Source organism: Excalfactoria chinensis, chromosome 1, assembly GCF_039878825.1.
Source record: "Excalfactoria chinensis isolate bCotChi1 chromosome 1, bCotChi1.hap2, whole genome shotgun sequence".
Classification (NCBI taxonomy): domain Eukaryota; kingdom Metazoa; phylum Chordata; class Aves; order Galliformes; family Phasianidae; genus Excalfactoria; species Excalfactoria chinensis.
Window position 1 is genome coordinate 86,222,251 of NC_092825.1, and position 25,242 is coordinate 86,247,492.

Sequence of the window (25,242 nt, forward strand, 5' to 3'; positions counted from 1 at the left end):
ACAGGAACACAGGATTGGAAAGGAAGTTTGTTAACAAGCAAATGCTTCATATGACTCTGTATGAAGAATTGATTACTTTTCATTTTAAGTCTAGTTAAATGATGTTCCTTCATTATCCCCATTGGAGGGTTTATAAAATGTATTTATAAACTGCACTTGGTAGTACATCGCACCTATTTGTTCCTTTGCTGGTGTTACAGTTACTGTTGCCTTTACCTGTTCTTCTTCCCTTTTTAATTCATTTGCTTTTGAAAAAATGTGGCCAAAAGTGTGTGTGGTTTTGTAGGTGAGATTTTACTGGCACTTCATGGAACACTAATACTTCTTTAGGAAATATCTGCTGCTTTATGTAATGGAATTTGTCTCCTTTGTTTCCGTGTCATTTGACTGGGCAATGCTTATCTTGTCATCAGCTAATGCGTTTGGGTCTTAATCTTCTCTGTTTGCTGCTAAATTTCATATATACGTACATATAAATATATGAGATCTGCTCTGAAATTAATGCCTCCTATTTTGTTATGTTGACACACTCACTATGCCAGAGGTGGAAATTGATGGTATGGCAGTAGACAATGAAACTTCCCACCAGTATTCCATTACCTTTTATTGCTGTGTGACAGATGGCAGCAGAGAGGCAGTCTGACACAATGAGATCTCATGGAAGTGAGTATGAAGCAAAGGTATGTCACTGAATTCCTCCTTGTGGAAAAAATTGCACCCACTGACATTATCAGTGGTTGCTGAATGTCTATGGAGACCAAACAGTAGATGCTGGAATAGTGATGTACTGCATGGGCAACATTTCCAAAGCAATGATGCCATCATAGCAGCTGTAAAACAGCGGGCCACCTCCACTGGTGCAGATTTTTATGAGTCCATCATGCAGGCTCTTGTTCATTGCTGGTGAGAATGCACACCTAATGGTGATTGTGATGAAAAATAGTGCTTTTGTAGCTGAGAATTTGCTCTATCTAAAATGTTATTGTGCTCTTTGTATCTGTTGTAGTTTCTATTGAAATGAATAGGAGACATTACTTTTAGAGCAGCTTATGTGTGTCTGTGCGCGTATGTGTGTATTTAGCTCCTTCTGGATTACCTTACTATTTCTATTTGATGTCCTCCCATTTTTATTTTACCAGACACAAAGAATAATTCCTTCTCTCCCTATAACTCCCTACAAACTGTAACAGCCTTCATTTGTGTTCACAGTGCCTCTCCTATGAAAAAGTCCTATTAGGTCAAACCTACTTTGACCAAGGACATTACTTAAACACTATGTAAGATATGTCTCATGAGTAGTCTTTGAGAAATTGAATGGAAATTGCACAGTTATACACTTTCTGTCTCAAATCATGCCTCTTATGTACTTCCTCACCTCTTCTGCTCTCTATTTAAAGCAGCTAAAATGCTTTTACAGCTTGTTTCAGGTTCCTAACTGAGATTTATTTCTGGCATTTATACAATAAAATGTACACGATATGCTAGAATATTCACTGTTTACACAATGTTGTCACACAAGTATTAATTTAATAATACCTTAGCTATAAGAACACGAATCATCTTTCATGGCTTCTGTACTTTCAAAATACTTTCCTGTCTGTATAATTCTGAATTAAGCCTAGAAAACATGCCGCATTCTCAAAGTCAAATTGAATGAAATTATGCTCAAATTCTGCTATAATTTTACCTTAATGCATTATAATTCAGATGTCAGGTTTTTCTTCCCTAATTTGATTCCTCTTGGCTATTAGGATCACTCAGTACTTACTCTGCTTTATTGCACTTAGATTAAATAAATTAAGCTGTGCAGCAATATAAAAGATAATATTCATTGTTATAAATTTGGCGTTTACATGAATGAAACATCTTAAATTCCCCCTTCATCTGTTTTAAATTAAGTATGAGATTTAAATCACTTGTTCTGATTGAGAGCAAGCACAGGAAATGAAGGGACTGTGGACAATCAAAAAATCATACTGAGATTCTCATCAAGGCATTTATTATTGTTGGTGGGGAACAACGCTAAGCAATAATTGGTTGCATTCACATAGAGGGCAGAAAAACCTGCCATGAGACAGTATTATATTCACAGTCTGAGAATGACTTTGGACAGGTGAACAAGGGAAAGCAACTTGCAGAGTACTTTCAAATTGCTTAGATACTGTGGTAGCTAGCTCTTGAAAGAAAAAAAAACAGGCCTTAGATAAATGTAGGCTTATGAAATATGTGTAATAAGTTTGTGTTCAATTGTAGGTATTATCTCTTTTTTTCTTTTTTTAAAGTAGGCTTGTGGGTGTATTCTTAATTTTCATCTGTCAGTGTTTTGACTGGGTTAATTTTCTTCATAGAGGCTTGTATGATGCTGTGTTTTGATGAAAATAATGCTGATGACACACCAAAGGCAGACCAGTGTTTGCAGAGAGCCAGGGGCTCTCCTGCTCCTTGACTGCCCTGCCAGTCAGGAGATGGGGGTGCACTTAGAGCTGGGGACAAATGCAGCCCAGACAGTGACCCAGACTGGCCAAAGGGATGTCCTCCACTACGTGTCATTCTGCTCAGCAACAGAAGCAGAAAGAATGAGGGAGGTGTTTGGAGTGATGGAGTTTGTCTTCTCAAGAAACTGTTGTGCACGCTGAGCCTTGCTTTCTTGGGAGTGGCTGTATGCCTGCCAGCCCATGGGAAGCAACAAATAAATGCTTTGCTTGTAAATGTGACTTTTATTTTACCTAGTAAAATCTTTTTATTTCAGCCCATGACAACTTGCACTTTTACCTTCTTGGTGCTCTCCTTCATCTCAACTGAGGAGAGTAAGTGAGGAAGTGTGTGCGATGCTGAGCTGCCTGCTGGGGTTAAACCCCAGCATTATCCTAACACCCTTCCTTTGAACACTGATTCTCTCCATCTCATTCCTTATTTAATTCTTGTTAGAATCTCACTCATCTTTAATGGATGTAGAGAAAAAATACATGCAGTGAAAAATATTTGGACAGAAACAGTTCATAGATTCAACTGCTTAAATTAATCAATGTTAAATCTGTTGAGGACACTATATTTACTTCACAAATACTTTATCATTATTGAAAATGAAAGCTTGTTTTTTTGCAGATAGACATTTATCATACAGTCTGAAATAGAAATGAAGACAGTTTAGTTGTCTTAGTTTTAATATGTGTAGATTGCCATATTTTGAAAGACAACGATGTAGAATTTTGGAAAAATCAGTTACTGATGATATATCTTGGAATTTAGGTACAATTCTGATGGCATAGTCTTAATGAGAGCGAATATGTGCAAAACCTATTAGCTACAACTCCTCTTTCCAACTTGCTTGTTATTTCTGATGTGCATGTGTCTTTTAATGCAGTTAATGTTTGTCATCTTCTCACACAGCCCAGCTATCCATTGGCACTTTTCAGTGCATTTCCTGATCTCATCTCCAATCCACATTTTCCTACAACCCCAGTCCTCCTTTCCACCACATCTTCCCATTGAAACATTTGCCTTCAGGCTAGCCATTTCTCCCTCAGATAACTCAGTGTATCTTTGGACTCTCTTAAGCTCTACCACCAACTCCGTAAGGCTATATGTCCTTTTAGCCACATGAGTTCCCATTATGCTCCTGAAGAATTCATTGTCTTACTGCTCTAGTCCACCCACTCAATCCATTCTCTGCTTAGTAGATGCTGTTAATCTTATGGGCCTTAATCACTTTCATCAAACTGTGGTTCCTACAGCACTCACTCAGGGGGAAATCACTCACATTTGCTCACTGTGCCTTTGGGTAAGAGCACCTGTCCTTCACAATCTTACATTAAGTATTTAGAGTTTCTGGTTCTGTCTTCCACAGATGACTGTTTTCTGTCTTTCCCCAGTGCTTGCTCCTCTTAGCTTTTGTTTTCTATTTGTATCTTTTGCAGATGACACTATACTCCATTTCTCCAGCTTTACTTCCAGATCGACTGGAGTTCCAGTTAGATTTTGACTGATGATACAAGTAGAGATCCTTAAAAATCAGGGACCTTTGTGGGCAAGGGAGAACAATCAGATTGTCTGCTCTGTAAGACTTCTATGACAGCTAGAAAAGTACATTAGATCTGGGTCTAGGTGGCAGAGTCACAACTGGCTCATTCTTTTTCTGTCATTCTTTTTTTGTGACCTTCAAACAAGCATGTAACCACACTGTAGTGCATTTCTTTTATAGAAAATGAGAATAGTAAAACATGCAGTTTTCACGGTGTTTTAATTATATCTGGTAAAATCTTCAGACAAAGGTGAAAACAAAAAAAATTTCTATGAAACTGCATATGTTGGAGCTTTAGATGATAGGTTTGCAAGTGCAGAAGTTTCATAAAGGAGTAACATAAAGTGCATTCTTGGTGTGTTTTTCAAAGTATTTACGTATAAAGAAGTTTATTGGGAAGAAATTCAGGGGCAGTAGTATTTTGTCAGGCCTGGGTCTTTGTTGTGTTGGCAACAAATACTTCATACAATCACAGAATTGTAGGGGTCTGAAGGGATTTCTGGACATCATCAAGTTCACCCCTCTTGCTAAAGCAGCATCCCTACAGGAAGTTGCACAGGCAGGCATGAAGATGCATCTTGAATATCTCCAGAGAAGGCGATTCCACAACCTCTCTGGGCAGCGTGTGCCAGTGCTCTGTCACTCTCACAGTGAATAAGTTCTTCATGTTTGTATAGAACTTCTTGTGTTCCAGTTTCTGTCTGTTACTCCTTGTCCTGTTGCTGCATGCCACTGAAAGGATTCTGGCCCCGTCAGCTTGAGTCCCGCACTTTAGGTATTGATAAACTGATGAGATACCCTCTCAGTCTTCTCCAGAGTGAAAAGTCCTAGGTCTCTCAGCCTTTATTCATACAGGATGTTTTCCATGCCCCCAGTCATCTTTGTGACTCTCTGCTGGACTCTCTCTGGAAGTTCCATGTCTTTTTGAACTGGGAAGCCTAGAATGACACAGTGCTCCAGTTGTGGCCACTCCAGGGCAGAGAAGAGGGGGAGGATCACTTCCGTTGACCTGCTGATCACACTGTTTTTAATGCACCCCTGGATACCGCTGGACTTATTAACCACAAGGGCATGCTGCTGGCTCATGGCCAGTCCATTACCTACCAGGACATGCAGGTCCTTCTCTGCAGAGCTCCTCTCCAGCAGGTCAGCCCCTAATCTGTACTAGTACTTATGGTTATTCCTCCCTAGGTGCAGTATCCTGCAGTCTTTCTCTTTGTAGTTCATCAGGTTCCTTTCCACCCAGCTCGCTAGTCTGTCCAGGTCTTTCTGAATGGCAGCACAGACTTCTGATGTGTCAGTTCACACCTTCCACCTTTTTATCATTAGCATACTTGCTGAGGGTGGACTCTATCCCTTCATCCTGATCATTGATGAAGATACTGAACAAGACTGGACTTGGTTCTGATCCCTGGGGAACACTGCTAGATTCAGGCCTCCAACTGGACTCTGTGCAACTGATCGTAACCCTCTGAACTCTGCCAGTCAGTCAGTTCACACTAGATCGTATGTAAACTGGATACATAGATATACTGGTTATCCCTTCCCAATAAGCTGGGAGCACTTTCATTCTATTTTAGTCTTCATTTATGAGCAAAGAAGATTCTAAAAATTATTCCATATTTTTCCTTTATGAGTAATGCACCTCCACTGTTGTGATGCTATTTGTACCCTTCCCACATTTTCTAGATTCAGACATTTCAGACAGAATAGCAAAAGAGAAGGAAAAGAAACTTTTTAAGAAAAATGGCATAAAGCGTATTTCAACCTTTACACTCGTGATGCTCATTCAAATATAAAGGTTCCCACATTCTGAAGTAACTGTGGATCTAGTATTATATAGTCTATATTTGGCATTGCCTTCAAAGTCCCCTGGCAGCACTCCAGCTATCTTCAATGACATTCCCCTTGCATCCTTGGGATATCTAACAGACACTTAAGTCTCAAGCAGCCCTTCAAAGCAGTGCTTTGAACTAAGTCAGCTGAAGAATGCTACTGAATTTCCAGCGGCAGCAATGCTATGCTGTACCTGCCAAATCATCGTGCCCCAGATGTGTTCATTTCAGGTCACTGGAAGTCTCGCAAATTCTTTCCACGTTTATGTGTGTTACACATGACTACCTCTTGTTACAAAACAGACTCTTTTCAGCCATAGCAGAAATGACTGGTTTTACTTGACACTATTTTAGCAGTTGGCTTGTTTGCTTTAATTATTTTTATGAAAGTACTACAATGTTAGCTTACAACACTTTCTAAGTTCTAGGAGCAGTGGACTAGGAAAAGACATACTGAAAAATATTCCCTGCATCATCCTCAATTCATTTTTTGCACTCCAGAAAATTCAGAATTCCTAAAGTAATATGGAAGAGCAGTCTTTTGGCAATCTTTTTATTTCTTATTCTTAATGTAAAATCAGAAAAAAAAAACAAAAAACATTTAATTTCTCCATTTTGACGATCATATAGTCACAAAAGAAAAAGAGGACTGTAACTATACACCGTTGAATATGAAACCGCTTATTCAACAGGTCAGGCATAAAAGCTTACTGCATGAATGATGGCATTCTCAGATCTATTTTATGCTCTTCAATTATCTTTGAAATCTTAATGTCTATGTACGTGCATTAAAAGTATATCACTCAAAGCTTAAAGTCTGACTGTAGTAGAGATGAACACTTCCATGCCGTGCAATCTTTTAAAGCAATTTGATTTTTGGTTAGATAGTCAAAAGTTATTTCCTGTCAAGTAAATAACAGGATGGTGTATATTTGTTTGCTGATAGCATTAGAAGTATTGCAAACCTGATTATTTTGTAAAAACAATTGAGCCCTCATACTGATGTTCCACTGTAAGCAAAGAGACCAAGACTTTCAAAGCTAGTAGTTATTAGCATGTGCTTTAGTTTGACAGCCTGACCTAGCACCTGTAAAATGTTCATGCTGTGAAAGCTTGGTGCTTGACACCATAAATTATAAATGAAGAGCTAGTGGAAAAAGTGACAGACTGATTCAGTGAAAGAGAGAATTACAAAGCTGAAAAACATTAAACTGACTGGCTGTGTGGATATTTAATCAAAGGAGAGAGGAAAGATTTTATCATCATGAATTTAAGCTGGGGATATCTCTGGGAATATTTGTCATGAGTGGAACAACTCACAACTCTTCTTTCAAAGAAGTTGTATTTACTTTGGTATATTTTTGAGGCTCTGCATTAAAAGAGGCTATTTAATATAGCCAAATGTTAACTTAATGTTTTCCAGGTTGCCTTTTGAGTTCATTTCTGGATGGTGTGTTTCACAGCTGTAAACTTCTAGGCTCTTCTTCTATATATATTATACAGTACAACCATACAGTACAACCAGCTGCATTAAACCTTTCACTTTGAAAGTGGGTGACTTACTAAGCAAATGAGATGTCAGTCAGAAATCAAGGGAGGCAATTTGGTTGTTTTACTTGAGATCACTGACAACTGTGAAAGTCATGAGTGCTTCTGCTTTGTTATTCCCAGAGCTGGTGTCTCTACTGATGTCTGCTGACAGTTGAAACCATTACTAACTACATCACTTTTAACAAGAAATAAAATACAAATATAGACATGATAGCTCTTCCCTATCCTTTGTATGTCTCTTGTTTACTTAGATTGGGGAGCTAGTCATTGTATCATCATGCTTGGGGTGTTGTTGTACGCTTGCAATGGATTATTATAATATCCTGTCACTTCTGGAGGTTTGTTTATATAGCATGTGAATAAATTTGTATTGGTAATTCAAATTGAACCAGTGAAATTAATGGTGATTAAACCCCACATGGGCACATATGCTCTGTCAGTGCCACTTCATGCAAAGACTGTTCGCTTGCAAAAGAAGGTACTCAAGTACTGAAACAAATGGAATTTATGTTGGAAAATGCTACTAAGATCAAGTCAAGTCCAACAATTAACCTCATATTGCGAAGTCTACCACTAACCCGTGTCCCTAAGTATCCCATTTGGATGTCTTAAGTACCTCAGAGATCTGCCATTTACGGGCTATATGAGGTCTTAGCTTTCTGTATCATAACTTTTCTGTCTGCAAAATAGGAGTGACCCCTATTTGTGACATAAAAATGCTGACTACATGTAGGTAAACTCTTATTTAAAAGCCCGCAGTTAAGAAGTTATGCTGAAATACAAAAGTAGTAGAAGACAGAGTAGTGAAGAGCCTTAGGCTTCTGAAGGCAGAACTGTTCCTCCACTCTTACACCTGAGGCCAGTTCTACATCTCTTGGCCACAAAAATGCTTGCTTGTATGCTTCACAGCATACATTTCCACATCTGATTTTCCACCTCCCATGCTATGAGTCAAGCATGAGCTCTCTTCAGTTGCTTCAGCCTTTGTACCTCTCCTAACATCTGCCTGTTTTTTCTTCAGAGTATCAAATGGCTGATTTTTCATCACGGTTAGTAAGTAAATATTTGAGTAAGCACTGGCCATTTATCTTCCTAGTCCCTGTCTGTCACTTCATCAGCTGTTCTTCTCCAACCATCTCTATTTAAAAAGGAAGGGATTTGTGTTGGTTTTGATTCTCATTCTACTTGAAAAGACGGGTCATCTTTTTGAAAGTACCTCTGTATCAATCTTCCCAGTTTTGCATGGGGCAAGGGGAACCTGTGCAATACCATTCTTTACTAATAGGGGTATCCCTATGGGGTCCTTGGATCACTGCGGTGTAGGAAAAAGCAGGTGAATAAGTTGGATTTGATAATCCTCATGATCTCCTGTGAGTAGTTTCTACACTGCTTAAATTGAGAAATCCGATGAAATTTGGAGTATGGAAAGAATAACTATGGAAGTATTAATTTCATTACTAGCCTGAGTGACAGTTTTGCATAGCTATACTTTTCCAAAATCTTTTGTGTTTTTTTTCACTAATGGATTGTTGCCATGTAACTCTTTGTTATTGTATTTTTTTTCCATCACTGAAAACATTACTATAGTAAAAAATATAAAAGCAAGTCGTTGTAAGAATGCAGAACAAAAAAAGGTTAACAGTAAAGTGGAGAACATTAAGCCCAGTGTCATGACTCCACAAATGAAGTCTCAGCCTAATTGGATTGACTTCAGCATACAAGTCGTGGGTACTTTGCCATTGCAAGGAAAGAGAAATCCATTTGTCTGAATTTCACTTGTTTCTAATTTCCCTAATGAAGGTACACTTAGGTTAATAAATATAGCTGATAAAACTGTCAGGTGTTCATGTTCATTTAGAAGAACCTGCCCAGTAATACTGTTGACACGAACATGATGGTGAATTGCATATCAACTAGCTTTCTCAAGTCAGAATGAAAATTACTACATAGGGCAGCTGGGTTGTTATCATAATTGTGTGTGTCCTGTTTTTATCAGGGCTGTTCCTTGACTTCCTTGCATCTCACCCATAAAATCAAAAGCTTAGGGAAGTAATACATATATGTGACATAAACCAGCTCTGGTGTTTTTTTCTGTGTCTGCAGAACATATTTATCTCACTTCATTTTAGCAGGAATCTCCACTGAGAATATATGCTTTAGAAATAAAAGCTTAGTGGTTAACATCACACCATTTCCCTGGAATCCAAAGACTTTTTTTTTTTCCCATATGAACATTTCTACCAACCAAAACTTATTCTTCAGTTCTGTTTTTGCTGCCTGTCCTGCAGGGCTGACAATGCAGCACCCAACCTCTTCTGTTGCATTACAAATGTAGAAATTTGTTCCTTCTGGCTGAGCTATGGATTTGAGAACCTCCTCCTGTCTTATTCCCCTGTTAGGCAGTGCAGTGTTCAACTAAATCACTTTGAAATCACTTTGACGCAGTGCTCTTGGGAAAATCTGTATTATCGTCTAGAAGAAGTAGAATATTACTTATTTGGTCTTCATTTCAATGTTACCTGAGGAAAAGTCAGGGGTTTAACTGTTTCTGAGGTAAAATCATTTTCTTCTAAACATGAATATGCTTTCTCTTTACTCCAGTAATATTTCTTTTCTTGTACTTGTGGACAGGACTCGGTTTGGGGAAGCCAGAATGTGTGTTAGACTTCAAAACAGACAATGTCTTAGGGCAAAACAACTTGTGAAGCAGTAAAATACATAGTTAAGAACTAACTTTGAGTAATTTGGGATTATAGCTATTAGCCCAGAAAATTTCAGTGCAGAAATTGTGTGTTTCACCACAATGGATACATTTTCTAGTTGCTTGCTTCCTAGACTGCTGCATCAGCATGGAGGTGACACAGTCTCTAGTTAAACTGTACAGCAAGGTGCTCCCACTCTAGGTCATCGTACAGAGGTACTCCTGAGAGATCTGTTGCAAAACAGGAGGAAAGGTCATTTATCTTTTCTTCGTTTTCCTGATTATTCCTTTCTGTATGTCAAAGAAGTCTCACAAGATGCTTTGTAGAGAGCTGCTATGTAGATTTCATACCTTTCCTTGACTCAAATAACTGTAAATGTAAATGGTGAAATATTCTCTACTTTAATTGGACTGAGACTAGTTCAGGAATGAAATCTACCTGTTATGTGATGTCTCAGCAGAAACAACTCTCAGTTAAACAAAAGCAATTAGGCATAATGGACTAATATTTGGAATGAATCTATTGTTTCTAGTTTTTTGTTTGTTTTTAAACTTTAGCATTTGAGAAAGGTTCTACATAATTTTAATGATGTGTAAAACAGACTAGAAAAACAATGGGAAAAGATAACATAAAATTATATTTATATTTGTTTTGAGTGTAAGGTTTCTTGTTTCTCAAAAATAATTCCATCTATTTCAGGTTTTATCATACAGGGTCTTAACTCCAACTTTATAAAAAAGTTTTTAAAATTTGTCCAGCATTCCTAATATTTGCTGATCCTAAAATAAAAGCATAAATAAAATGCAATCATTAATTATGTCCTTTTAAGTAGAGGTATGGCAAGATATAGGTATGTAAATGGGCTGCGTACAGGTTATAAATTATAAATCACAATTGCTTATCAAAGCATTCTGATAAGTATTTGAAGTATTGCAATTGTTCATTTTACAACAGCGTGGCATTAGGAGGGAAGTAAAATACTGTTAAAATAAAAAATGTTTGTGTTTGGGTATTTTGTTCCTTAAATTTAGTGTAAACCTTGGCAACACATAGACGCAGACTTACCACTTCTTAAAAATCCACTGTCTTGCTGTCAGAAAGGCAGGTGTTGAAATACTAAAAATAGTCCACAGTAAATGTAATAGACAGCAAGCTGCCATTATGTTTTCAGTATGGTATTTCTATTCGAATAACACATAAGGACCAATGTCTGTCGTTCCCCAAATATGAGAGCCAAGGGCTTTCTACAAAGCATATACTTTTCCGAGTATCCATCAATATTTCTGCAGTCGTTTCCAGGTAAAGAAAATATTGATATGAAATGGGGCATTTACAAAGTCAGAGAAGACAGCGGTAAAAGAAGAATTATCTAAATTAGTTGATGCCATAAAATTTATTAAACAAATAAGGCATACTTGTAGAATTTTGAGTGTCAGGATTTTAACTCCGATTGAACTTTATTCATTCACCAGTGGCGCACGGTGTTAGAACCGCCGCTTGCAACACTGGAGAGCCCAGGTTCAAATCCCCCTTGTGGCGCAAGTGGTACAAGTGCTGCTCTGCTACACTAGAGGGCTCGAGTCCCGGGAGTTGGACTCTATGATCTCTAAGGTCCCTTCCAACTCGCACGATACTATGATACTATGATACTATGATTCAGACTCATCCAGACTAATTCATTTTTTTTTTTTTTTTCCATCCCATTATGTCTCCATAAGTTGTTATATGGAAATACTCGTAAAGTTGCATTTTTCTTCACACAGTTGAAAAAAAGTTGTGTGGATGTTCTTACAGCTCCCACTTCCAAATATAATCATACACTATGATTGTGTTTTATTCTTGTCAAGTAATGTGATGATGCAATCAGAGATTAGTTACATAGCATGAATAGTAAACTGAAAAATCTTTATGGTTTGTGATAGAAGTGGCTTATTTCATTGAATACTGGAAAGCGTATGGGGTTGAAAAAGTAAGTATTTGGCAAATGAGTTGTAAACAGAAGGGAACACACAGACTTGCAAGAATTATATACAGTGGGTTACAGTAATCAGCTTTGGTCTTAAATATGTCTCATCCACTTAATTGTGCAAATGAAATACTGCGTCATTCCAAGGTTAGTTGCTGCTTCCATTTCACTAGCTTCAGGGGTTTGACAGTATGTAGAGTAATAGTACTGAAGATACAGCAGGAATCAATTGCCTCTGCCTCCATCAGTTCTCTCAGTAGGTACAAGACACTATTTCATTTTAAAAAATTACATAAATTACATCTCTCAGCATGGTATCTTGCAATTTTAGGTATCAGGAATGAAGTAAAGAATTTGGTTTATTTATCTTGCTTATTTATATAGCACTGTCATATAAAAGTCTACAATCTAGAATCCAAATTCAACACCATTTTCCACCAAAAATTAAAAAAAAAACAAAACAAAAAAAACAAGCCATACAAAAAGAGGCTGAATCAGACTTCTTGCTTTTTCTATTTAGCACTTAATCCAGTGAGGTTACATTGCTATACAGGGGCTTCTCTGAAAGTAATGTCTCCTATGTTATTGTTTTGGCCTTCAGCATTAGAGGTGGATGTTGGTTCTATGGCAGTAAAGGCTGAAACTGCCCACCAGTATTCTGTTACGTTTTGTTGCTGTACGACAGACGGCAGCAGAGGGGCAGTGTGACAGAATGGAATCTGACATGGTAGTGCTTACGAAGCAAAGGGGTGAAACTGAATTCCTCCATGTGAAAAAAATGGCATCCATTGACATTCATCAGTGCTTGCTGAATGCTTCTGGAGACCAACCAGTGGATGTGAGCACTGTAAGCAGTGGGGTGGTTCGTTTCAGCAGTGGCTGAAACCTTTGTGAGTGCAGGAACAACTTGCAGGCTCTTGTTCATCACTGGCAAAAATTCATTGCTAATGGTGGTGACTGTGCTGAAAAATAGTGTTTTGTAACAGAGAATTTGCACTATTAAATACTGGTGTTACTGTACTTTTTGTATCTCTTGTGGTTTACCTGAGAATAAATAGGAGGCATTGCTGTCAGAGCAGCTATGTTAGTGAGGGGTCTGTAATGATTGGCAAACTAATTAGAATACAACGCTGGAAAAAAAAAGAAATTCATGATGAACAGAAGAAAGGCAATGTGAAAAAAGATAAACTGAAGCTTTTGGTATGAAAAAGGTGTGCTTGCATTCTGGTGAGAGATGGAACAGCCTTCTAGTCTTGGGAGTATCTGTATGTTTGCATGTAAGGTACAGAAAAGGTAATTATACTGGCTCTGAAGTAGCAGGAGCACTATGAAAGTGTAGAAAAACATAAAATTATTTAACAAAGGGAATGCATTTTAAGTGTATTAAAAATGATCTTGCTAGGTAATACAGGTCTCTTATGAAAATATGGATGAATAAAAAAGGTGGATAGTGGGCTTTTGGGCAGAAGAACAACTGTTTGTTTTAATGTTGTTAGCACAGAGCCACAGGGTTTGAAATTACATGTATTCAGGTAATAGCAGGGAACAGTGACACTGAAACCGATAACTGAATCAGTTTAGAAAACAATTATTCCCCAAATGTCTGTACGGAATATATGGAAAGAAAAATGATGCTATGAGGGAATTAGTTTTTGAAGATGCTCACTGGAGACTTTGTGTAACTAGGAGCAAAATGCCGCCAAGTAAAGAACAGTTGTGAAATGTATAGAAATCCATTAGAAAGTGACTTAAAAAGGAAACTTAAGACGATAAATCAGAAGGAAATTTAAAACAAAAAAAAATTATGTTAGGTAAAAGCTAAAAAAATACTCGAGATAAAGAGAATTTCTCTATTGTGAAGAAAAAATATTGTTTGAATGGCATTGAAATGGTATTGGAAAGAAATGAAGAAAATAAGGTGCTCAGAATTCAGAAATGTAGAAATTAGCATTTTCTTCACATAATGTGAAAAAATGTCAAGCACTCCCCACCATCTAGCATAGAAAATTCTCTTCCAGAAGTCCTGGCAGAATTGTCTGAGGAGATCTCTGGGCAACTAATGGTAAATTTAATGAGTTTGGGGACAAGGGGAATTTAAGAGTATTGGAAGAGCGTATGTGTTGGAGTACTAGTTTGAAAAGAAAAGAGAAGCTCCATTAACCAGGAAACTAGATTTTTATAAAAATCAGTGCTGGAGAGGATTTGAGAAGTCATTCAGCTTTTTCCCTCTGCCCTAAGGCAGTATGAGTTTATGTAGAAAGCAATGTTTAACCTGTCTTAAAAGCTTTCTATCCTGGAGATTCCTCAATTTTCCAATTAGTCTCAACTATATCTATTTTTTACAACTGTAAGAGGTAGTCAGGATTTTCCTAAAGTCTAACATAAACCTCTCTTTACTGTAATTTAAATCTCTTCTTCCTTACTGACTATTGGTGAAGAGATCAGATCATTCTATTTGGCTTCAACTAACTTTGATACTCTTGGGGATCATGATTGGGAAGCCCCTCTATTTTAACCTCCAAAGTTCATGAGTCCAGTGTAGTTAGAGCCTTCCAGAGCAGAGCCTTTCTAGAGCTCTCGTTGTTCCTGGTGCTCTCCTGCGCTCTCTTGGCAATTATCTCCATATTTGTTGAAGTCAGGCACTGAACCCATCTGACACAGGACTTCCTTACAAAAAGCTTACAAACGTTGAAGAGTGGGAAGGATTAGTTTATGTTTTTCGTTGCTGTAAACCTGTTTATTTATCTCAGTCACACAACATTGCTGGTACTTTATTTGCTATGCGATTTGCTGTGACCCTCTATCCTTCTTCTGAAGAACTGCTATCTAACTGGGGGCTCCCAGGCCTTTATTACCATAGCTCATTAATCTTGCCTAAAAGGCTAAAAGGGCTGTGGCATGTGAAATAATGGAAATGTTGGAAAAGGTCTCAACTGATACATATGGAATGAACAGCAGTTCATTTGTTTTAAAGAAAAGAGGCCTAGTCAAAAACTAAAGAACTAACAATATTTTCCCAGCTGATTACATGTTAATTGCCAAGATAACTTGAATATTACATATCTCTTCTCTCCTTCCACCTCAGGCAGACAACCACAGATGTTTAGATTTTATAAAGCGTGACAAAATATCACAAAGTGTTCTGGCAGTATAAACCTTATCAAAGGTCCTAGTAAGTGAATTCAGTACATGGGCATCTAAGAAACCTTAAGGTAGTTTTCAGTGATTGGTAAATCATAGAATTTTAGATAACCCTCATGCACAGTTCAAAATTCTGACTGGTTAATATCATTAATTAATAACATGCAAATAAATATTAAGTCAACAGCTGGCAGAAAGAATAGTAAAGTAGTAAGTAAGTAAACAAAGTGGACATGCAGACAGAAAGCAGCCTGTAACACTTATTAAAGGTCAGTCCTTAAAAGCGAGACTTGCTTTAATAGAAACAAGTGGATTCAAGAAGAAAAATGCAAACCAGACTGAAGAAGGATGGTGAAAAGGAGTGATTCAGCAAAGGACAGTTATCTTGATAGATTAATAACTGCCTATTAGTGCTGTGCTGCACTAAAAAGTGGTCTGATGTCACCACAGATATATAAACAGATTGTAAAAATTGGGAAGGTTCTTTATCTTAATGAGTACTGTTAGAAGGAATGATTTCAGAATGGTTTAGGTGATACTTCTCTCAAAAAAAAAAAAAAAAAAAAAAAAAAAAGAAAAAGGAAGAAAGAAAGGCCATAAAAACTGGGAAAAAGAAAATGCTGTCACTTCAGAAGAGAGCTATTGCAAGTGTATTGAGGCTGGAAGTGAGAGACTTGAGTCGCTCACAGTGTTCATCTTATACATGGAAACTGATTACAGTTGATATGTAAGTTTTCAGAGAAATTTTTTTTTTTGCCAGATTGGACTGTCTCAGGACATAAGCAGTCACGACTGCCCTTCTAGAAGTGAGTGATACTTTCCATCTGCTATCTGTGAATGTTTTACCCTGCCTGGTAGAGACATCCTATATTTGTGAACCTGGTATTGGCCACCCCACCAAGCAAATGATAGCTGGGGAGAGTGTGCTACCATGTCAAGCAAGTTATTACAACATGCATGGCCACTGAGCCTAGTAGAGATGAAACAGTGAGATGCATTAGTCTACAATGAGTGGGAGGTCAGTCTAGGTGATCTGATGGCCTATTCTGATGTCGGGCAATGAATCCGTGAACTAGTTTGGCTGAAATCCTGTATGCTTTCTAAACTGTTAGGTCAGACTGTCTGGAGCTGTGTTGTACCAATTGCAGAGTTCATCTTCAGAGCACAACCAAAATTAAAATTGCACACTGCCAGTCCTCAGAGCTGTGTTCATCATAATTTTAAATAAACTGGCTCCCTCTGGACTTGGCGAAACCTCCAAAAAGATTAATTTCAATTGTGAAGTCTAATAATAGCAGTGTAAGATATATTCAAAGGAAAAATGGGAAAATGGAGCTTTATGTGGCATAACGAGTGATAATTGTGTATTGTCTATTAAAGAATATAGTGGAAAACAAAGCCAAACACTTTTAAATTATGAAGTGTTAAGTTAGCAGTAGGTTTATAGGTATATGTTTAAATCTGTGTATTACTGTTGTCCAAATGACATCACTCCTGGCTTGGTTACTTAAGGAGTGGCACGCAACTGCGAAATCTTAGCTTTTTTTTCATCCAGATAGATTTGTAATTGTTCTTCATTTTGAATTGTGGCATTACTTTGTAATAGCAGAACTCTTTCAGTCTTGTTCACCCTGCAAGTTTTATAGTCTGTGCCCCCTCAAAGATTGGACTCCCACGCGTGGAGGCTGGTGTCAGAAATGACGATAACATACTTTTGCTGCAAGCAATTTATTTATAGCTTTTTCATAAGTATCAACTTCAGTTGCTCCAGGTACGTGCTTCACTTATGGTAGCAGCTAATGGCTTCTCCAGAGTGACCTCTTTGCATGAAGTCTCATTTACGAGGAATGGGACATTTTAAGGCAGAGAAAGGAGAATAAACATGTGAGTGTAGGGACATGGGTCAATAAATACAGCTTTCTAGGGAGTTTTCTCATTTTAATCATCACACGGAGTATCCACTGTCTGTAGTCTCTGTGAGTTTGAATTTTCAGTTCCTTAGAAACAGACACTGTTCTAAAGCCAGAGAAGCATTCATTTCTGTATGTAACTCAGATGTATATATATGTGAGCATTTCTCTTAGTCTAGAACTTTTTTTGGCAGAGTAAATTTTCTGCCAAGGAGCTCGTAGTTGGAAGTTTCTTGGCAGTGCAAATTTGTCTGCCATTAGGTCTGTACTGCTGGGGATATACTGATTCTTAATTACCTCATTTAAAGCTAGCTTGAGTGTCACTGTCCCACGCTGAAGTCTATTGTGTAGATATCTCAAAATCACTGAAGTGTGTGAGAACTTTATTACTTCATCCATGTCCTCATTTGTATAGCTGCTTCTGTCAACTTCACTGCTTTACAGGGATTTGTATTCCATTACCATAAATTTTCTGTTTACTAGATCTGCCATTATTTGCACATTTTTGATTGGTAATTACGTTTTTTGGTAGAAGTACTATTGCAAAGTCCTTTCATTTTATGATTTTCATTTCTGACTATGAAAGTGCTGCCTTTCTAATTCTGGGTAAGAGTTGTTTGAATTCTCCAGTTGGAGGTTGTAGCAGATTCAGTGACTATAGGTGAACATATGTAATTATAAATATGCTTATCAAGTGAAATGTATCAAGAGTTGTATATAAACAAAACTCAGTTTGTTTTTTTTTGTTGGGGATTATTTTGTAAATATATACAGGAAATATTATTAGATTATACTTAAATGTAGCATACTACTGATGAACTCACTCTTAGTTTTTAATTGTTTTACTGTATAGCTTTGAGCTTTTGGGTAGTACTTGATTAATTCAGGGAATAAATTAATAAATTCAACATTCACGGAAGAAATGAATTTCTTTTTCATTCTCGTATTTAGATCCATGTTCCTTTGATTTATTACTTCTGAATACCTTGATGATGTCTATTAAGTCATAGCTCTGCTACCACAAAAATCATGTAAGTGAACCAACATGTTAAACTTTGATGTTGTCAATAGCTAAAGTCAGTTGCATTTTAATACTAAAAATATAATGATAATACTTGATCAGTAGCAAGACATAATCTCAGCTGAGAAACAAGTTTATAAATAACCCATGTAAGTTTGGTTTGCTTGAGAGGCAAGGAGATGGAGAGGAGAAAAAAAAGTACCTAAGATGAACTGAAATGTTCTCAGAATTCAACAGTGCATTTGGTCTTCTTAATGAAAAGATAGGTCTAAACTGACTGACTTCAGTTTTCTGGAGGTGACAGATCCTTGGTACATTATTACTAGTTGGGTGACAGAGGAAACTGATGCTTCACAAATCAAATGGGAAGAGGCTTTTCTGACTCTTGAACAGGAGTTTGGGAGCCTGATGAAAACAGAAAATGCTATGACAGCTGTAAATTACAGCTTGTAAGTAATGAGAAGGCAGCAGTGATCTCGAGGGGATAGTGACACCATTTTTGGAAATAAAATGGGGCATGTAAAATAACAGGTTGAATCTACCTTTGAATTATTAATAAAGATTTGTAAACTGGTGAAAAGGTGAAGAAATGATGAGTAAAATCATCACCCTCTTTGTGCATTTTTATTTTTTTTTTAAATGTCATTAGTTTTTTTAGATTAATGATTAAACATTTAATTGAATAATGTTGAGTTTGCTACCTGGCTGTAAATTCACTGATAAGACCATCTGAATTTGAGGTTAGACGTCAACATACAGTCAAATACAGAAAAGCTCTAGTTTCTATTAGTACAGAAGACTAAGGAAGATTTTAGGCCAGGTTCCCTCTAATCAGTGGATATGTCCTAGTAGTTTGTATGCCAGTTTGTTTTTTCTTTTCCATAAGGCAAGAAAGCCACGATCTGATGTCTACCAGTGATGATGTAATGTTTTATAGACACACATTATCTATCTATACATATAACTGTATGTATGTAGCTGTTGATTTTATTGTCCAAACAATCAATGCACATATAAGAGATGGAAGATAATGTGCAACAGCGTAAAACCCCCAATTGTATGCAAAGTGGTATCAAACTCATATGATGATCAGAATGCTAGGGACACATATCCTGCAAAGAAAGGCTGAGACAGTTGGCTTGTTTACGTTGGAGAAGGCTCTGGGGATACCTCATTGTGGCCTTCCAGTACTTGACGGAAGCTCATAAGCAACTTTTTACATGATCTGACAGTGATAGGACAAGGGGGAATAGCTTTAAACTAAAAGAGGGGAGATTTAGGCCACATGTTAGGAACAGCATAGTGAGGTACTGTCACAGGCTACCCAGCAAGGTTGTGGATGCCCCATCACTGGAAGCATTCAAGACTGGGTTGGATGGGATCCTGGACAGCCTGATCTAGTTGCTGGCATCCTTGCCCTTGGCAGTGAAGTTGAAATGAGATGGTCTTTAAGATCCCCTCCAACCGAATCCATTCTATGATTCTCTGATTCTATGAAATGATAATAGCTTATTTTTTCTCCATCATCTAGCAATCAGAAGAAGAATGGGAATTTGTGGGCTGTGAGGAGGAGTTGAGCTTTCAAAACATAGTAACTTGACAATTAAAATCAAATGCACTATTCAGTACTTAATTTTATATTAAATTGTAATTTACATTTTAAAAATTAAATTAGGTCAGATTAAACAATTCCATTAGAGGGCAGTAGTACCTGTAGGTATGAAATCTCATATACTAAATATTTAGTTTACAGTCAGCTTCTTTATTGCTACGATCTGTATTCTGTATAATTTTCACATTAGTAGTGAAAAGAAGAGAAAAAATGTTGCTAATGTAATTTAACATATTAAAATAGTGCAGAAGGATTTTGCAATATACAATAACGCACATCCCGTCATATATTAAAAAAATAAATATTGCAGAAGCTATATGAAATTATTGTAACAGCTTTCTGCGTTGTGATATTTGAGCATAAAATACCAACTATAAGTTGTTTGTCTTTCTGAGTTCAGAACTGTACAATTTGTGTGTTGTGTAACTTCCGTTTACTTCTTGAAAACTTATGGCTTTTTTTCCAAACATCTTTCTTTTGAAACTCTTGTTTTTCTTCATAATCTCAACTTTAGTGTGTAAGCTCATGTACAGAATCTCTAGATTTCAAAGTAAGGCTTTGCAAAATCATGCACGCATATTCAGAAGCCTTTTAATGATGAAGCATCATTGGTGGTATATGGTAAATTAGCAATGATCTCTGCAAAAAGTTTAGTTTTTGTAGAATTTATCTTCTGAGACATTTAATAATGAGATGTAAGCCTCAAAAGCTCAAATATTTTGACTGTGCTTTTATTCCTATTCCAACACTGCACTTGGGCAAGGGGAATCCCAGGCATATATACAGACTGGGAGGAGCAGTTCTTGAGGGTAGCCCTGCAGAGAAGAACCTGGAGGTCCTGGTGGATGAAAAACTATGTGAGCCAGCAGTGCACTGTTGCTGCTTGGAAAGCAACTGGCATCCTAGGCTCCATCAGAATTGGGGTGGCCAGTAGGGACAGGGGTTGTGCCTCTCTGCTCTGTTCTTGTAAGGCTCCATCTGGAGTACTGCGTCCAGGTCCAGAGCCCCCAGTACAAGAAAGACAGCGAGCTGTTGGAGAGGGTTCAGAGGAGGGTCACAAAGATGATCAGAGGTCTGGAGTACCTCCCCTGTGAAGGCAGGGTGAGAAAAGAAGGCTGCAGGGTGAGCTCACTGAAGCTTTCTAGTACATAAAGGGAGCCTATAAACAGGAGGGGAGTCAACTCTTTGAAAGGGTAATTATGGCAGGACAAGGGGAAATGGTTTTAAGTTGAGGGAGGAAAGATTTAGGTTGGATATCAGGGGGAAGTTCTTTACTGTGAGTTGTGGTGAGGTGCTGGCACAGGCTGCCCAGAGAGGTTGAGGATGCCCTGCCCCTGGAGGTGTTCAAGGCCATGTTGGATGAGGCCCTGGGCAGCCCGGTCCTAGTATTAAATGAGGAGGTTGGTGGCCCTGCATGCAGCAGTGGGGTTGGAGCTTTATTGATCCTTGATGTCCTTTCCAACCCAAGCTATTCTATGATTCTATAATTTCATTGCTTTAATTGCTTTAAGCAGATGTACCTGGCTGATATAACTTGTTTGGTTCATAGTAGTTTATACTTTACTGTCTTGTATATGTCTAATCCAAACAACACCACAAACATACCATTTCTTTTTCCATTTTCAGTTGTGCTGCTTGATACTACAGCTGTCCTTGGAGAATTAGGATGGAAAACATTTCCGTTAAATGGGGTAAGTCAGTCACCATTTTGGTTTTATTGTCTTGAGTTTGGAATTCTGACACTACTGAAATGAATGGCCGTTATACCTAAGTGGATTGCGGTATGGACATGATGGAAAGACTTTGGTTCTCAGGTCTAGACTAGTCTGTATTGTGAAAGGGAGTAACAGATGTAATAATGATCTGAGTGCACATTATTATGCCCTTTCCTGTTTAAGAATCCATCACATTTTAAAATCTCATTCTAATTGTTAGGCATCATGAAGTTACATATCAAAAATTCTTATGTTTGTGGCTGTGTTTATAAATACACTTTTATTGTAAATTAAAGGAAATTCGAGTTTTGATTTTATAACTTGATTGAAATGAGGATTTAGTAAAGTGGCATCAGGTTTGCTAAATCAGGAAAACATTAAAAATATGGTAATGCCATAAAACCAGTGTGAACATTTTGGAAAGAAAACTTGAATTGGGCTTGTTGCCTCAATGGGCTGTTCTAGATTAAAGTTCACTATTCACATTTAAAGTTACAGTTTTACAGTATTGTTAGTACAAATGGACAGGCACTTGACATTCTGTTCAGGGCTGTAGAGTGTTGCAGGTATATGGTATATTTGGAGGTGGTGTTATTTGAAGAACAGTTGTCAGTTCTTTGCCAGTGGCTACATTTCAGAGGTTGTGATCTCTTTCTGCCTGGTTGATGCACTTTACAGATCTTAAGAGACATTTGTATTATAACTGTTGAACTAAGATACAATGTCCTGGAGCATTTAATGCTTATCACATTGGCTTCTAGTCCTGATATCATTGTACGTGCAGCTCTTGATTGTGTATCACCTGCTTTTATATTAGCTGGCATTCTCTCTTATTTCTCGTGTATGTCACAGTTTCTGGATTCTCTGAAGTTAACTCAGAAAGTATTATTTTTCTGAGTGAAAAATCTTGTTCCACTTTAATATATTTTACTTTTTTGTGATCCATTCCTGAAGGAAGTAGAAATTGTCTATCCTTAATAATTCATGTTTGTAAAATGCCTTCTTTGCCTCTACCCCCAGGGGTTTCGAGCAATGTGACATTTCTTAATCTCAGGCTATTTTAAGCTTCATGAATTACTTTTTTTTTCCAATATATATATTTTTTTTCGGTGTGTTGTATTCCTGGACATCATTTTATTCTGTTGTAGATACTTCCATGTTTCTCATTTTATATTCAGTCTCATGTAGTCTGATATAATTCTGCAATTTTTTTTCCTTCGGAAAACCTAGATGAAACAAATAGTCTTGTATATTAAATTCGTCACTGTATTTTCACATTATCATTTGCTCTAGCAAAAAGCAAATACTGCTGTATATTGTGCTGAGAAAATAAAATATATATATATATTGTTCTAGTTTTGTGATGAATTCCATCCAATTAAACAGGGAGGCTGGCATTTGGAAATTAGATTAGATATAATTTCAGATATTCTGTAAATTCTGAAAAGCTTTAGTTAATCCGATAACAACAGTTGCAATATACAAGCATAAAAATACACTTAAAGTTGATAATAAAATGTAGCTATTATAAAATATTTATTTTGGTTGGTCTTTCCTACCCTTAACATTCATTTTGCAGCATATTGTTGTTTTTAGGAAAATGACTTTGCCATGTCCTAAGAGTAAGGAGCATAGAGAGAGTTTACCTTTAAAGTAGTGCTTGGAATTTTATTAGAAAATTTACCAATAAGTAAAATGTGTTGTTTTGTTGTTGTATTTTAATTCTTAGTGTAAGTATGTGGGAGTAACGAGATTATTAGAATAGGGAAAAAAAGAATATATAAAATAAGAAATATGGCTTACTGCCCCAGCTCCCTCAGCCTCTCCTCATAGGGTTGATTTTTCAAGCCCTTCACAAGCTTCGTTGCCCTTTTCTGGACCTGCTCCAGCACCTCCATGTCCTTTCTGTACTGAGGTGCCCAAAACTGAACACAGTACTTGAGGTGAGTTCTCACCAATGCCGAGTACAGGGGCAGCATGGCTTCCCTAGTCCTGCTCACCACACCATTCCTGATACAAGCCAGGATGCCACTGGCCCTCTTGGCCACCTGGGCACACTGCTGGCTCATATTCAGCTGTCTGTCCATCAGCACATCAAGGTCCCTATCCGTCTGGGAGCTTTCCAGCCACACCTCCCTAAGCCTGTAGGGTTGCCTGGGGTTGTTGTGACCAAAATGCAGGACCTGACTCTTGACCTTAATGAAACTCATGCCATTAACCTTGGCCCATTGATCCAGTCTATCCAGGTCCCTCCGTAGTGCCCTTCTCTCCTCTGGCAGATCAACACTCCTCCCAACTTGGTGTCATCTGCAAACTTAGTGAGGATGCAAGAAGCATGATCAGTTTAGGAAGGAGACTGAGACGTTGGTCACATACACCAGTACATGAGTGAGGGGAAAAAAGGTCATCTGTTTCTCACAGTGCCATGAAAGAAAATAGCTTAGTTCAGTGTACTGGTCCTGTAAAGTCTGTTGTGAGCACCAAGAGCTAGTGGTAATGCTGGACACCTGAAACAGTGCAGGAAAAAGAAACAGCCAACAAAGCAAAATAAGTAGAGGAGATGAACAACATACAAAATGGGAGTTCTCTCTTATCTTTTTAGATAAGCAGAAGTGCTGATTAAAATCAATGTTTGCTAATTTTTCTGGGTTAGTCTCATTCTGACAAACTTCATTAAAATATAGCAAATGTACATAATGTTTTTGATAATCCATCATACTGAATAACTGCATAGAACTATTAAAATACGGAACACTGCATTACTTAAGCTTCTAAAATATTAAAGATACTAAAGATGAAAACTGAACTGGAATGTATTTCTGTAGTATTTTCATCTAAATTATCCTGAGAATATGTACACTGAGACATGTCTTCTGCCTGTCCAGTGTGCTCACTTTTGTGGCACCAGCACCCAGAGAGCGTTTGGGATAGACTGGTTCTTCACTCTGCCCTCAGTGAGTACAATGAAGCCCATTCACAGTGCCCCTCACTTCAGCCCTTTGCAACTGTGACTGTGAGGAGGAATGTTACATAATGCTTCTCTTCACAGCATGCTGCTGCACAAGGCCTTCCCTCTCCTTTCTCTCTTCTGCATCCTGACTTCTTCCTTCAGATAAAGGGTCATCATCTGCCACCATCTGAATCCTTTACATGCAGCTTTGTGTGAAACAACTTCTCTCACTGTCAGTGGAGATCTCTTCCAGGGTCAGCTATCTCATGAGCCAATCACAAATCTCCTCAAACTTGCACATCATCCAGGAGAGGGTAGCTGGCTTCTGCACCAGGTGCTGGAAGAGTTTGATGGGAGTCTGACAAGGACATTTGGGTTGAAAATGTTTAGGTTGCTCATTGGAGTTGCCAGCCTGCACTTTAAGGGTGTATACTTTAAGCTTCCGAGGAAGTTATTGAGCAGTAACCTCTGGCAATTTGCTTTGAAGAGTTCAGGAGTCTATGAGAGCTAGTTGCTTTTCAAGAACCACCTTATAAAATCCCATTGTGCTGCAAGTCAATAGGCAGGGCAGAAGACTTACCTGACTGAACAGGAAACTTGGCTTTGCAACTAGAGTAGAAAAAAAAAAATATGACCTCTGTGTGGTGATGCACTGTCTCCCTAACCTGGCCTTTCACCTATATCCCTTCTCAGGCAATAGCCATCACTGTTGTCTCTGATGGATACATCTGGTCATGATAACTGAACTCGGATCAAGGGGGACATCGAGGAAACTGCATGCATGAATCAAATTTGGCTGGTATGCAGTTACAACTAGT

The 25,242-nt window shown here is 37.8% G+C and overlaps 1 protein-coding gene across 4 annotated transcripts in view; it reads left to right on the forward strand.

Annotated features, from left to right (window-relative positions):
- Window positions 1-25,242, forward strand: part of EPHA6 (EPH receptor A6) — a 463,816-nt gene that overhangs the window by 14,535 nt on the left and 424,039 nt on the right. For all 4 annotated transcript variants that reach the window (XM_072332791.1, XM_072332808.1, XM_072332800.1 and 1 more), the window contains exon 2: window positions 21,386-21,450. In XM_072332791.1, coding sequence (XP_072188892.1) covers window positions 21,386-21,450 — 65 coding nt within the window. The remainder of the gene's footprint in view (window positions 1-21,385; window positions 21,451-25,242) is intronic.